This window comes from Neophocaena asiaeorientalis, unplaced genomic scaffold (assembly GCF_003031525.2).
Source record: "Neophocaena asiaeorientalis asiaeorientalis breed wild unplaced genomic scaffold, Neophocaena_asiaeorientalis_V1.1 scaffold450, whole genome shotgun sequence".
Taxonomy (NCBI): Eukaryota; Metazoa; Chordata; class Mammalia; order Artiodactyla; family Phocoenidae; genus Neophocaena; species Neophocaena asiaeorientalis.
In genome coordinates, this window is record NW_020175674.1 from 611,920 (window position 1) to 627,046 (window position 15,127).

General features: G+C 39.7%; 1 protein-coding gene across 2 annotated transcripts in view; it reads left to right on the forward strand.

Moving 5' to 3' along the window:
• Positions 1-14,245, forward strand: part of FILIP1 (filamin A interacting protein 1) — a 186,814-nt gene extending 172,569 nt beyond the window's left edge. Inside the window, exons 6-7 of one of the 2 annotated variants that reach the window (XM_024731913.1) lie at positions 477-534; positions 12,777-14,245. In XM_024731913.1, the coding sequence (XP_024587681.1) occupies positions 477-534; positions 12,777-12,817 (99 nt within the window). In that variant the 3' untranslated portion in view covers positions 12,818-14,245. Of the gene's footprint in view, positions 1-476; positions 1,297-12,776 lie in introns of those variants that run through there. The other variant, XM_024731912.1, reaches the window with a different exon arrangement.
• Positions 14,246-15,127: the final 882 nt, after the last annotated feature.

The window sequence follows — 15,127 nt, forward strand, 5'->3', positions numbered from 1 at the left end:
TAAGATGCTGCATGCCATGCGGCATGGCAAAAAAAAAAAAAAAGAGGGTGTGGTCAGCAGTGACAATACAAAAAAGAGAAGATCTGGCCTCCTTAGGAGGGGAAAGGAGAGCTGCTTCATGTAAAGCAAGTGAGGTGATTTGGGGGACCGTAGGAGTAAAGATGGCTGAGTATACGCAGGGTGTCCTGCAGCTTCTCTGTGAAGTAGGAGTGAAGGCTGTCTCCAGTAAGGGTAGAGGAGGTAGGTCAGGGGCTTGAGAAGAGAACGAAGGGTGCACAGATGTTCCGGGAGAGGGGAAGGGGGGCGACTGAAGTGGACTGGACACCAACTCCAACTTGCTAACGATAATCTGATCTGGAGAGGGGTCGTCTGTGGGTAGTTCTGTGGCAAGAGCCCTGCTTATGCGCAGACTGATGGCATTTCCGGGGGAAACTCACCAACACTGCCCTTGCGTTTCTGTATTTTCTCTCTTACAGTCGGGACAAGACGGGTCATCCCAGCGGCCTACACCCACCCGCATTCCTATGTCAAAAGGTATGAAAGCAGGAAAGGCAGTAGTGGCAGCCCCAGGAGCAGGAAATCTGACCAAATTCGAGCCTCGAGCTGAGACTCAGTCTATGAAAATAGAGCTGAAGAAATCTGCAGCCGGCAGCGCTACCTCTCCTGGAGGGGGGAAGGGCTGAGGGCAGTGGCGGAGGGGGTATGTCGTGCAGGTGCTACTGCTGCCCTCTGTTCGTGCCAACTCTCTACATGTACTAATTTAAGTTTTCAATATCTTGTTCATAAAATAATCAACTAATAGCCATGTGTCTTTCCTATTTTGTGGATTTGTTTTGATGCCGGGGAACAGAACTAACCAGCAAAACTACCGTGTGCTGTGTGCTTTGCGGAGGGTGCTGGGCCCGAGGCAGGGCCCGACGTCTAGACCCAGTTTTGCTTCTAGAAAGTGGACCCATTAGTTAAATCAGTAAGATATGGGGGCTGGGTCACAGCCTCGCCAAAGCCGGCTCCTAATTGTAAATCAAATATAATAGGCTTTGTTCCACCATAATTGATTTTTCAAAAACTCTTTTATGAAACAGGAAATAGGTTAACAATTGCCATTTGCCTCTATCAGATTCCATATTTGCTTCATGTGCTGGAAACAAACAAACAAATAAAACCCCCCAAACAAAACCCATCTCCTAGTTATCACAGGGCCTGGACCTCTAAGGTTTTGCAGAAACAAAAGCCTCTGAGACAATTTCAGGAAACAATTTGAGTGTGAAATAAAATGGAAACGAAATATGGAATACTAAAAACAGAGTTTTACTTATTTGTGTGAGTGTGTATTGTAAAGATCTTGGAATTTTAGAACCGTTAATGTCAGACTCACGCTCTATTTAAGTGTGCAACTGATTTAAATCGTGGAGCAGTTTGAATAGAGCTGCCAAACGGCCTTTACAGCTCAAGAGAGGTTGCAATGGAGAGAAAATAGCGACAGTAAATTTTGATACATTGTTGCCAAGAAATAAAATGACATCATGCATAGCTTAATTGAATTGAAACATTTTCACAGTCACGTGTGGACTTGACTTTGCAAGTACAGAACCAGTTCATGATTGTGTGTGTGTGTGTGTGTGTGTGTGTGAGTGTGTGTGTGTGTGGTGTGGTGAAGTATATTATTATTACCTGTGTTTGTATCATTGTTAATTTTAAGCATGATTTCATAAGCATGAAGAGTGTGTGAATGCAGAATGCCAGTGTCTGTGAGGAGATTAACCATGTTGACGTGGACGTGGTGCTTGGTAGTCAAATAACCACAAATGAGCTCAAGGCTGATAACCCCCAGCTTAGCATCTGAGGTCTCAGGTAGGCAGCACCTTTGTCGAAATCTTTGAGGCAATTGGGTGAACTTCACAATAACACAATGAGTATTAAGTTACAGGTTGCTATTTTCTACCTTGAAATTGTGAAGGTTCCAGAATCATTGAATAGTCCTGATATTTGGTAAAAGGTAGATTTTTTTTTAAAGACACATGTTTGGTTTTTAGCCCCGGGAGTCACCGTGCTTCATGGTATAGAGACTGTCCTCTGAGTTCTTCCCACACTGTTCTTCCTGTCCCTTGTAGAACTTGGGCTCAAATTGTGGATGAAGGAGATAGACCCCTCACAATAGTCACACTTACTTAATCAGATCACTGTTGCCTACAGCTCAGTTCTCAGCAAATGTATTTTAAAATGTTGAGCAACTACGGGAGACATGCCCTAATAATGGAATTTCAAGGCGGAAGGAGAGGGAGTCTGAGAAAAAAAGGCTTTATGAAATACGATTTTGAACAAGTTTAAACAACAGATCTTGCCATTTCAAATACTGACTCGTGTCTTTTTGAAAGGGAATTTCCCCCCTTTTGTAAAGTGGACATTATCCCTTTCAGAAACAAGGACGCTCCACTGTTTTTCAAATGCCTCCCTGGCATTTAGGCTATTCAGTGTTACTGCACATGCTGTATTTGAGCAAACGAAGGCGTCAGGAGAACGAAACACTGTGTTCTGTTTTATACTACCTGCCATTCTTCAGTGACCCTTATCCTAATCGAGTGTCACTGCGGCTGTTTTCTTTTTTACCTGCTCACACCATGCTTATGTCGGTTCTGCCCGGAAGCTCATTCCATCTGCAGGGAGAGGCTGTAAGAGCTTAACCGTGAGTGGACAGGATGTTTATACATCTGGATCTTGGAATGCAGCCACCTGCAGAGGACAACCGCTAAGAAAACTTGGCGGCACGACACATATTCACTTTTCAGAAATGATAAAGTGCGACTGCCGTGGCAGTTTTCCTTTGTAATTTTAGAACCAACGCCACATTTATTGGCTAGCTTGGTTTTAAACTGCCTATTAGAAATGAAAGCCACCAAGGACTGGAGATGGAGGATTCAATGCACTCCTACTCCGGCTTCTATGTGTGAGTATAACATGTTTTTAAGACGCAGTTTCATGTGCTTTTATAAGAGTGAATGGGATGAAAAAGTTAGAGTCTTTTCCCTGTCCTGAAACAGTACTGTGTAGTGAAATAGCAGGGGTCTCACTAGGGCAGCTATGAACAGCTGCTGTCAGGTCCCGTCCTGGGGAGGGAGGGGTGCCATTTCCACAGATTTCAGTGTGACGGCTCCCTCTGGGGACAGGCAGGGCCCCATCCACACAGCTACAGAGGCAGCCCCGGTCTTACCCTCCTGAGAATAATTTTTGTGTGTTGGCTGTTTCCACATTCTACGAGGGTGGCCATGTAGCATGCATGGTACCAGAGACATTCCAAGATGGGACACGGCCCAAAAGGTATTTATCATTTCTTGAAAATGACTTTCCTGTCTAGGTCACCTGCTTAAACAGAGTCATTCAGTTTCTACTGGCATCTTTATTATATTTTCATTGAGGACAGGTTAACGGGGAACAGTTGGGCTGTCTGGAGATTTTAGTGTACTCCTTAAGGGTAGGGTGTTACTGGATCTCTTAGTTGAATGTCTTGAAGAAACAAGTGAAGACATAGCTTTGATGTGCAGTGTGGGAAGAGTATCATTTCAGGGAAACAAAAACCTGTCCGAGAATGGGAGATGCGCAAAGATTTGAATTTCTCATGCCTTTCATAGATTTGGAATACTGGGGAGAGAGCAAAACCTTCCCGATTGGGAAAACCCCAGGGATATTAGATGAGAAGGGCACGTTTATGTGGGCAGCAGGAGGGCAGAGAGAGAGAGGAAGAGGTAACAGGGTGAGAACAGAGAGGGCTTCCCAGTAAACAGGGATGCATTATTCCCAAACCTCCCTAACCCAGCCAATGGTCAGTGTTTCCCCCATACTTCCTCCTCCAGTCTCATCCTTGGTTATCTCCTCACCCTCTGCTCTTTCAGCTTCTCCTTTTCACCTGTTACCTCCACACAGGATGTAAGTATGCTCTGGCCTCTTCCGTTTCAGCACAGTTTTTCCTTCAGCCATGCAGCCCTCTATAGCTACCGCCCTGAGCCCTTCCCTGCCTGCCCGGTGGAGCCACTGACACAACACTCGGCCTTTTCTGCCTCCACCCCCACTGTTCCCATTGATTCTTTAATTATTCTTTATTTTTGTGAAAGTAACTCATATACAGTTAAAATACAAGCCAGTGCTAAAAGACATGAAAACAGCTATTCATCACCTCACACCCCCTTTCCAAACTCAGCTCTACTCCTTAGAGAAAATTATTTCTCACTCTAAATTGATACATTTTGGATATCTTTTTCTTCCCATTATTGTTTTGATGTTTGAGAATTTAGTCCTCTTACATGTCTCCTCCCTTCCCTTTTCCCCATCCTCACAATATGACTGCATCACACATTTTTTGATAAACCAGCAGCCAGCAGCCAGCATGTTTCGTGTTCATATGTTTACGATGTAACTTTAAATATTGTTCCCTGCTGAGCCAACTAGTGTACTATGATTATGTTTCCTTCCTCTTACCACGTTCCCCCTTCAAAAGAATAGTTGCTTTAATTTTTCGTCTGCGTGCTTTTCTATGTATCTATCTGTATTTTTTCCAGATGCTCCAATAGATCTACCAAACACCTATGAGTAATTTTTCCAAACACTTAAGCACATCAGTTTCATACTTTTCCCTGGAGGCCTTACTAGTTCAACCCTCTGCTTCCCTACTTAGTCTGGAACGCTTGTCCTTTACGTCTGCTGCTCAGCTGTGGTCCTATTGCCTACATTGAATCCTCTGTTTCCTGGATTTCTTATCTTCTACTTCTTTTGCTTACCTGTTTGTCTGTCTGTCTATCTATCTATCTGTCTATCTATCTATCTATCACCTATCTATCTATCTACCTATCGAAGCGCATCTTCCAGTAGTTTCTACAGAGAAAAATCCTCCAGTAACCTTCCTGAGGCAGGCTACCTGCATTCCGGGAAGAGATCAGGGAGATGAAGTGGAGAATCTCACAGTTTAGGCACTCCCTTGCGTTCAGCCCCTTCTTGTGCCTAGGTCCAGAACTTGTTAGGTCAGTTTTTTCAGAGAATAAACCCCGGATCTCTGTAAGGGTGAAAGTAGAGTGAGGCCATGCGCCTCTCCCTCTGTGACTGAGACATCTAATCTCCTTTGGATTCCTTGAACTTCTCTGACTGCCCTGCCTCAGTCTTCCTTGCTGGCTCCTTATTGTATGCATACATTTTTTTTTAATTGAAGTAGAGTTGATTTACAATGTTGTGTTAATTACTGCTGTACAGCAGAGTGGTTCAGTTACACACATATATACATTCTTTTTTTAATACTCTTTTCCAGTACGGTTTATCACAGGATATTGAATAGAGTTCCCTGCGCTGTACAGTAGGACCTTGTTGTTTATCCATCCCATATATAATCATTTGCATCTGCTCATCCCACACTCCCAATCCATCCCTCCCCCACCCCCCTTCCCCTTGGCAACCACCGGTCTGTTCTCTGTGTACATGATTCTGTTTCATCGATAAGTTCATTTGCATCATATTTTAGATTCCACATAGAAGCGATATCATATGATATTTGTCTCTCTCTGTCTGACTTACTTCACTTAGTATAAGCATCTCTAGGTCCATCCGTGTTGCTTGTGCATGCATCTGGAGGGTTGCTGTTCTCCTTATCTTTTCAAAAGCCATTTGCCTACACTACATGCTTATTCTGGTTACTTTATTCACTCCCATGGCTTCAGTTATCTCCCATATGCTGATGACGACCAAACCTCTATCTCCAACCATGCACTCAACGTGGCACTGTACATCTCCAACTTAGTTCGTCTCAAAGCCATTCTCAACAACCCCTCCGTCCCTCTTCCAAGTTTTTTCCTTCTCCTATAATTCTCCACCTCGGGAGGAGCGTCCCGAGCTACCCAGTCACTCAAGAAAGCCAGAAGCCACTTCAGGCCCCTCCTTCCCCCTCGCCCACCAAGGAGACTCATTCAGCAAGTCTCTCGTACCCCTGTCAGACCCCTGACACCTGAGGCAGCTGCACCCACATCTCCATTTTCCCCATCACTGCCTGAGTGGAGGTTCTAACTACTTCTCATCTGGATGACTCTAAGACTCTCCCAACCGATCCCATAATCTCCAGCCTCAACATTTCCTGATTCATTTTTCATTTTGTTTTTCAAAGTGCAAGTTGATCATCTCACTCCTCCATTTGAAGCCCTCCCAATCGTTATCCACAGCGTGCAAAGCCAGCTCCCTGGTGCGGCACTCAAGGCTCTGTGATCTGGCCCCCTGCCACCCCACCCTCCCTTCCCCTCGCCTGGACTCCCACCCCCAGGCCCACAGAATGCCCCGCACAGTGGCCAGATCACCTTCCCTTGACTATCTCAACTTGTTTCTTCTCCCTGGGTTGCCCTTCCTCCGACACTTCCTTCTGGTGGTTCTGTCCTCTGTTCAAAATCTCTTTTAAGAACTTTGCCTCCATGAACAAGACAAGACATTATTTCAGAATCTAAGCCAGGGTTTAAAGCCTGTCATTTTTTACATTTTTACAGCAAATGCTGTAAAAAACTTGGTACTTATACTGTAGAGAAAGAAAACGAACAGAGGACGGCTGGGAGTTGGAGAAGAAAGAGGTGTTCCTGCTTCCTCCTTAGTTTGCAATACAAACCTGTGAGAATGATAAGGAGGGTACTGACACATCATGCGTGAGAGCACAGAGGGAAAGAGGGAGCAGAGTTAGGAGAAATCCGGGTGCTGCCATTCTAGACGGTGTAAGTTACTGCTATGTCCCTCCAAAGGCTCCGTGGCAGGTAATGGATGCAAAACAGCCAGGAGTCCCGGACTGGGGAGTTCTTGCCTCTGAAGCTATCACACGTGTGGAGAGCTAAGGGGGTCTCGGAGCTTCCTGTGAAGCACAAACGTACTTGAATTATTTACGAATGGCTCATCCTCTCTTACTCCCCCAGAGGAGCATGAAAGCACTTCAGGAAAGAAAAAGTTCCAGGTGATTTATCATGCTCTTCAGTTTCATGAAGGACCCTCTAAAATAGATCAGAGAGGCTTCTGTTTTAAGGGATCAAACACCACCATCCAGAAGCAGGATTTAGATTGAGGATAGATATTAAGGCGAACATGGAGAGAAGGTGGATTGCTGAACTGCGGACTAGATTCCTGACGTAGGACTGACCAGGAGATCAGAGGAAGTCTGTGTAACCTTTGGCAAACCACCTTAGCTTGGCTTATGGCTTAGCATTCAGCTATGATCCTTTATGATTCCGGCATTCCTCCTTAGGGTGATAAGGTGAGATGCTTCACTCTTGTTCAGTGAGCGACTTCAAAGAGTCTGCCCTAATGCTTTTCCTAAGAACTAATAATTGCTTATCTGGTAAAAGTAGTTTTGGCCTCTCTACTTGTGCTAATATTATGTACGTGTGATGGACAGAATTGCAGAGCCAAGGACTGTTTAGAAATGAACTAGACTTTAGCGGTCAAGAAGATAATTATCCCTTTTATTAAAGATGAAAACAAAAACAAAACAAGAAAACCCCCAACGCTTAGAGTGTCTCATTAATGATGAAACCAGGGCTTCAGTTTCTCCCAGTACCTTATTCAGGATTTCATACGAGTAAACCACTTCAAGTGAGCAAAGTGTATATTCATACATAGACTAAAAATACCCGCTCAATGGGCCAAAATAACATTGCCAAAGGATTTGAGATATTGAGCTCTCTACATAGAAACCCTGTGTGTCAAAGTTCTCAAAACGGCAATTTGATGAACATTCTCCTTATCTAGAAAACAGAGCGCCCTTCTCAATTTTCACACATAATGTAATATTCCATGCCATCCTGTGACCCACCGTAGACTTAGGTCACCCTAAGCTGATCTCAGCATCTAGCATCTAACACCTGTGTCTAAAAAGTAGAGCCTGAGCATGTTTGGCTCAGGTACTCAGCTATTTTCCCACCACTTAGTTTTTATTTATAATTAATGTTATCTATGGGATAACTAGTTCCAGTTTGCTTGTATCTGGGGAACTGTAATCTGTGTGAGAGGTAACAATTAGCTTGCCTGAAAAAAAATCTACCAATCATAACTGCGATGATTGGTAACTCCTGCAACCTGGGGGGGCGGGCGAGGGGAAGATTTGGCCTGATGATGGAGTGGAAAATGTTCTGCAAGGAAGCAAATAAACTCTTAGGTGGTTGAGAAACCTCAAGAGAGTTTGTATCATCTGATTCCAAAGTTTCCTGAAGCAAATGACAGAACTGATTAGCGGAAGTATTTTTAATTAGCCGAGCTGAATCCAAAAGAAGAATACAAGTCCAAATCAACAGGGGAAGTTTATCGGATTTCCTATTTAAAACAGATGTTTTATCAGAGCTCTGATTAACGTCTGAGTGTGATAGGAACAGGACTGAATACTGAAGCAGTTTCTTAAAATGAACCTTAAAAGTAAACAATATCTAGGCACTCCTACTTCTGAAAGGTGTAGAGAATGCGGACATTTTTGCAGGAGGATAAACCCCCCAGCAGGCAGCAAGGTCAAAGCTGGGGTTTGGTAGCTGGTGGAGGAAGAAAGGCAGAGCCCTAAGCCAGTGCCTTGCTCTCCAGGCAGAGCTCCTGGGGGTAGGAGCCATGGAACAGGGAACAGGCCATATGCCGGCCAAACTGATGCAGAATCCAACAGGAAATGTTTTCTGTAACGCTGGTGTACAGTTTCCTGTGAATAAAGCAGCCCTCCTTTGCTGATGCAAAGTCCTGCTATAAATTGAACTTCTGCTTTGCTTTGTCTTTGGTATATGAATTTGGAGGCTATCAAAGTGATGTGGTCTCATTTACTAGAGTTGATTTTTAAAATTCAGAGCTCAAGAGTCCCCTTGAGACTTGGCAGGGCATAAACATAGGCACTGCTCTGGAGGAAGGCACTGACTTTTCAGGGAATACATCTTTCTTACTCCACAGCTAAGGGGTTCTCCTGGGAGGAATCAGAATTCCAGTGTGTTACCAGGTTGCCCCGCTGTAGCACTCAAGAGACATTCTCCCCCAGATTTCTCCCCAAATCCTGTCTTACGTATACAACTTTGGATCTCAAGTCATCTGGCTGGCCAGTAGTTTTGGGGATACCACCCAAGTAGGATAAATAAGTCATCTTTGTAAGGTCAGAGATCAAGTGTAATTAGGAATTGATAATCCGTTAAACTTCCTTTCCATGGAAGTTATCTAATAGCTAGTGTAATAAAAGATTGAATTCATTTCACAATAATATTATGAAAACAATGTATTTAATGTGTTACATGAAGCTTCTCAAGAAAAAAAAACTTCAAGATAACACTTGAGAGAAACACATAGAGGAAAAAGTGCTTTGGTCAACTGTTAATATAAAAAATATATGTAAAAATCCAGTGTCCCCATGTACATATGCTGATTAAGATTTAGAGGGTTTTTTTCTTCTTCCAGTTAGAAAAATGGAGATTGTTATTAAATATCTACACAACAGAGGGCCCCAAATTTAAATGCTCTGCTATTTTGAGTTTGCTGATAGAGGTGGTAATAAGTGTGGCTTTGGTCTCAATCTTCCTCATATATTCTATAGATTACTAATGTCAGAAAAGTGGTATCTGTAAAAAGAGTAAAATTTAGATTACAGAATGACATCTGATGTCACCTTAGAGGTCCTTAATGACTTATTTGGGTCTTATTCTGAGATGAAATGAAGACAGAGTAGTAGATGGAAAAAAGATTTGCTCGCTGACTTTGTAACTTCAATAAAATCTATAACATTATTTTATTGTACTAAATCATAAAAAAAAAAAAAGGAAGGGACTTGGGAATTCTGTCTTTAAAAAAACAAAACGCACAAATAATGGCATTAATCCCCAAAGCATTTTTATTTTATTATTATTTTTGTTGGCAACCATGAACTCCTTATGCATCAGATAGTTTTGCTGTGTAATGTCACCTCAAAATTTAATACCTTAAAACAACCTTTTTTATTTCTCGTAAGTTTGTGTATTGGCTGGGTGATTCTTATCTGAGTCAGTTTACAGATTTGGGGAAAACATAGATAATAAGCAAACAGAGATTTAACAAATATGCTTAATAAGTTTCAAATGCTAGAGCCACTATCATATAGATCTTATCTCACTGTCTTTAGAAACAAGGTGAAATATGTCTCTATGTTATAAAATAAAATAACTTGGGCTTGTTTTACTTTAAGTAAATTTTATGTACATAAATATCAAACCCCATCTTTTATTATTGAAGTTGAATAAAATAAAATAAACTCTCTTATTTGGCATTGTCAAATATTTTTGAGATAGTCTTTTTAGTAACATAATCTGATTAATAGCATTAATATATATATCATGCAGGGATTACCAGTTTGCTACCTTAAAAATAATAATAAGATGTAATGGGCCAACCAAGACATTGTTTCTACGTATGTACTCTTGCCATATGTATTTTCACCAAATACTAATTCTGTAAAGCTATTATTATTATTTTTCTAAATTGGAGTATAGTTGACTTACAATGTTGTGTTACTTTCTACTGTACAGCAAAGAGAATCAGTTATACATACATGTATATCCACTCTTTTTTAGATTCTTTTCCCATATAGGTCATTACAGAGTACTGAGTAGAGTTCCCTGTGCTATACAGCAGGTTCTTATTAGTTATCTATTTTATATATAGTTGTGTGTATATGTCAATCCCAATCTCCCAGTTTATCCCTCCCTCCCCCCTTCCCCCCTGGTAACCATAAAATTGTTTTCTACATCTGTGACTTTATTTCTGTTTTGTAAATAAATTTGTTTGTACCAGTTTTTTAGATTCCACATACAGGTGATATCATATGATATTTGTCTTTCTCTGTCTGACTTACTTCACTCAGTATGACAGTCTCTAGGTCCATCCATGTTGCTGCAAATGGCACAACTTCATTTTCCTTTTTATGGCTGAGTAATAAATAGTCCATTGTATATATGTACCACATCTTCTTTATCCATTCATCTGTCAATGGACACTTAGGTTGCTTCCATGTCCTGGCTATTGTAAATAGCGCTGCAGTGAACATTGGGGTGCATGTATCTTGAAAAGCCATTATTATTACGGAAACTATAAAATGCTAGGATTAGGAGAAGGCAACTCTAGGAATTTAGAGGTTTGCACACTCAAGGGGAGAGAAGAAGTTACTGTAGTAAAGAAGGTACTGTACTGATTTTTACTGTAGTAAAAATCCCTAGCCCTGCCAGGGATTTGAGAGATGATTTCTGATACCCTCATTTTGTAATGAGGAAACAAAGGCACAGGCATTCTGAATTACGTCTACAATAAGAACAATTCTAGACTTCACTCTTTTAAATATATGTTTCCTATGATCTCTTAAGGGAGGCAAATGGGGAAGATACTTTAATTCTATTAAGGAGGTTTGAGACCTACGTCTTTTCCCTCTTTGAAACCTACTATAGAAATTTTTAAAAAGAAAAAGTGTTGAGTGGGAAATAACATTTTAATGTGAGACTCTGATTTTTACCTGCATAATATTTTATTTAGTGTTTTTAGTTTTTACCTGAAGGTTTTGATACAATTTTAGGCCTGAAAAAATTTGAGGCTAGAACAATTTTCCAAAGATAAAACGAGATAATGGTTTTTATGGGTTTCTGGTACAGTAAAAAAATCATACCTATGTCTTAAAAGCTTTTAAAAACCTTCATAGCTAGTTATTATTAAGTATATAAAACATTTATGTATTTACTTTATCTGTTTTATCCCAAATTCAATTCGGAAAGGTCAAGGGAAGGAATGGAAATATCTCCACCTAGTGGTCAGTGTGAAGTAAACCTCTAGGTCTATGACATAATGAGCTTTTAATTAATGTTTACTTAGATATTAATTATCCATGTTAAAAAATGTAAATAGTAAGAATTTGAGACCAACATGAACATAATAGGTGGAAATTTCCTCACGCTATTCGTGAACATTGACAGTAGTTGACCCGGAGGTAATACATTTTTCAGACAAAGAAACAATTTGAGGCTTAGTTATTTCTTTCCTCTGCTCTTTATCTCAGCAAAGGCAGGGCCCTGCTTCATTTTGCTCACCAGTAGTTCCATGCCCAGCACCCTGATGGGCATGTAGTAGGGCTTCGATGACATAATGAAAAAAAAGATGATAAATGTTCACAAAGGCATAAAGGTTAAAAGTGAAATCAATCAAATAAATATAAATATTACTCATTGTGGCTGGTACTGTTCTAATTGCTATTTCTGAATCTATTTTTATTCACTTTTATAAAAATGAATTCAGATTTAAGAGCATATGCAGAATTATGCAAAAAGCAGCAGTCAGAGACAAAAATGAGTCATCTGTATTTAGTGACTTCTTGGGAATAATGAATATTTCCTTATTAAAACTCAAATCTACACCCATAAACAAGTAAAAGTATGTGACTATCGTTCAGAACAGAAATTCGAGGCAACAGTCTGGTTTCCACTATGGGGCTTGTATATAGTAATGACTGTCTTTGTGTTCAGTGCTTTGCTTGGGGAAAATCAATCGAATATTGTTAGAATATTAGACATGGTTTCTAAAAATCTTCAAGAATTTAGGGGTAAAGCTCCTATGTCAATATAAAGAACTTACCCAAGAATAGGAAAGATTTGCGGGAGAAGCTATTGGGCTCATGAACCTAGTTTTGTTTGTTTTCTTGTTTAACACCCATGGTCTTTTAGTGAAATGATATGGTATTGACCCTCACATAAACTACTGATTTGAGTCTCAGTTTAATTGAAAATGCCGTGTCTTTCTTCTCTTTGTAGAAAGCATCATCATCCACCAGTTACGTATGAACTCCAGATGAAATGGTAAACCGAGCACACACCGGGTGTGTGCACTTCTTCTGAGTCCCTGTTGAACGGATAGTATTTCTCCAGCTCTCCACCATCACTAAGGTCCTCTATGCTACTGATCATGACTGGAAATAATTTTCTACTTCCAGTGAATTTTTTTGAGGATACAAATGTAAAAACTGAACAATATAAAAATACGTAGCATGAGAGCAACTCAATCTTTATGTCAAAATAAATTTCTCTTCCTTTTGCAAAGCTTTCAGGTCCATGGGCACATGCTGTGTAATTTATTTTTATAATACACTTTGTAATGTGATTTTTTACTAAAGTGTTTCCTTTTTCATAGTCTATGGCACATGTATCTGTAGAATACACTGTCAGTTCTTCAAAGTATTGGTAGTGGTGCATTCAAAATGGTAACCTATACTTATTTTCTTTCATCAATTTGTTATTTCTGAAAAAAAAGAAAGTACAACACTCTACGTATTTCCTGGGGTAAATTCAAGAGGTGAATCCAAAGCAGGAGATTCTGGAAGAGGTGTTATTATTGTTTGTACAATGCTGTGCTTCTGACCATGGTACAACATTAACAAATAACACTGACTTAAGAGCTTAAATACTTAAGCCAGTTTTTAAAGTTGATCTTTCTAGTGCTCTGTGCCCAAAACCTTGGATGAAGGTTTTCTTTCATATGGAAGAAATTAATAGAAGGAGCTGTATGAGTTTAACCAGTAAGACTTACAGGAACACCTTCTACTGACAGTTCAATTATATTTCTGTTTGCATTGTTTACTTATATGTACAGGACTTATAATAAGGACTGTGATATCAGGATATTTCTCACAATCTACCCAAATGAAAGCCTGAAAATAAAAACTGACCTAGATGCTATCAGCATCTTTTTAAAATATGGTAGGAGAAATCCCAAGATAGATAACTTTTTTTTTCTTGATAGCTAGGATTTGGACAGGATAATCTATAACCACATATAGGTTAGAGAATACGTTCTTTAAAGATTCAAAGCAAACATACATTACTCAAATCTCAGTGTCAGACCTGCTCTTGAATTTAGGTTTATGTGAAAATATGCATCAGAAATCTACTTGAAACCCTAATAGTATAGGTTTTTTTTAAAAAAGACTTTGTTAATATCGACATGTTTTCAGTAAGGTCTTTAAAAAGATAACTGAAAGATAACTGAAGAGTTGACACATTTTCTAGGTGCAGAAATCATGTATCATGTCACTTTACTGAGATTAAAGAAAGAATGCTTCTGAGTGTCACAAGGATAACTAGAAAGTACACAAGTAATACTATTGGCCCGTTTCTCCAGTCCACAGCTTTATCCAGGTTCCTAAGGCCAAGAGGGAAATCCACACTTCATCTCTGGAACAGAAACATTAGGTTTTAAGGTATACCTTGTGGAATTAGCAAATCATATTCAGTAGCTATTATAAATTAAATAACTATATTTTATGTAAAATTAGTTTTGATTTTTGTAAGTAAAAGAAATGCTACAGTAGGTTTGTCCTAGCATGAATGATTGTGAATGCATCACAGACCTGCAAGCCTTTCGTTACTGATTAAGAAAACTAGAGTGTGTGTGTGTGAAGGTTTTAAAAATTGTTATGGCTTTTGATTTCTGAAAACGTTTCTGAACTGTAAAGACGATTTCTATGAGAAAAGGGTTTTATTTAGTATTGTTGTATTTTTTGACTCACAGTTAGGTTCCCTGTTTGCCAATGCTTATACTTCTGACGGCAAAAATATTCCGATATATCACAAACTAGCGTCTGACGCAAATAACTTTCTGAACATGTGGGAATTTTATTGCACTAAGAGTGAACAGGCTAGAGGATAAAACTTTAAATACTTCTTGACTTTAATTTAAAATATTACAAATAATTTATATACATTTGGATCGAAAGTTTTTATTTCTCCTGCATTTATAATGAAATTTGGTACTTGCAAAGCAGAGTGAGGGTGATGGTGTGATCCGAGTCATTCAGATGGATACAGAGCTCTTTTCTGCCTCTGTTATGGTTAAGTCCTTTCTTTAAACTCTAATGGAATCTGAGTGACAGATGAGTAAAATTAACCTAAATTAATAAAAAAGTTGTCTTGAAATAAAATAATAGAATATTAAAAATTAACAGAAAATAGAAAACAGCAAATAGTCATATCCTTATCTAATGAATAAACAAACAAGATCATAAATAGTCATATTCCAATATCAACATCCAATTGAAAACATTGCCCCCCATGTGCAATCCTGGCACCATCCCAGACTCACATGATTTCTATATCTTTTATTATAAGGA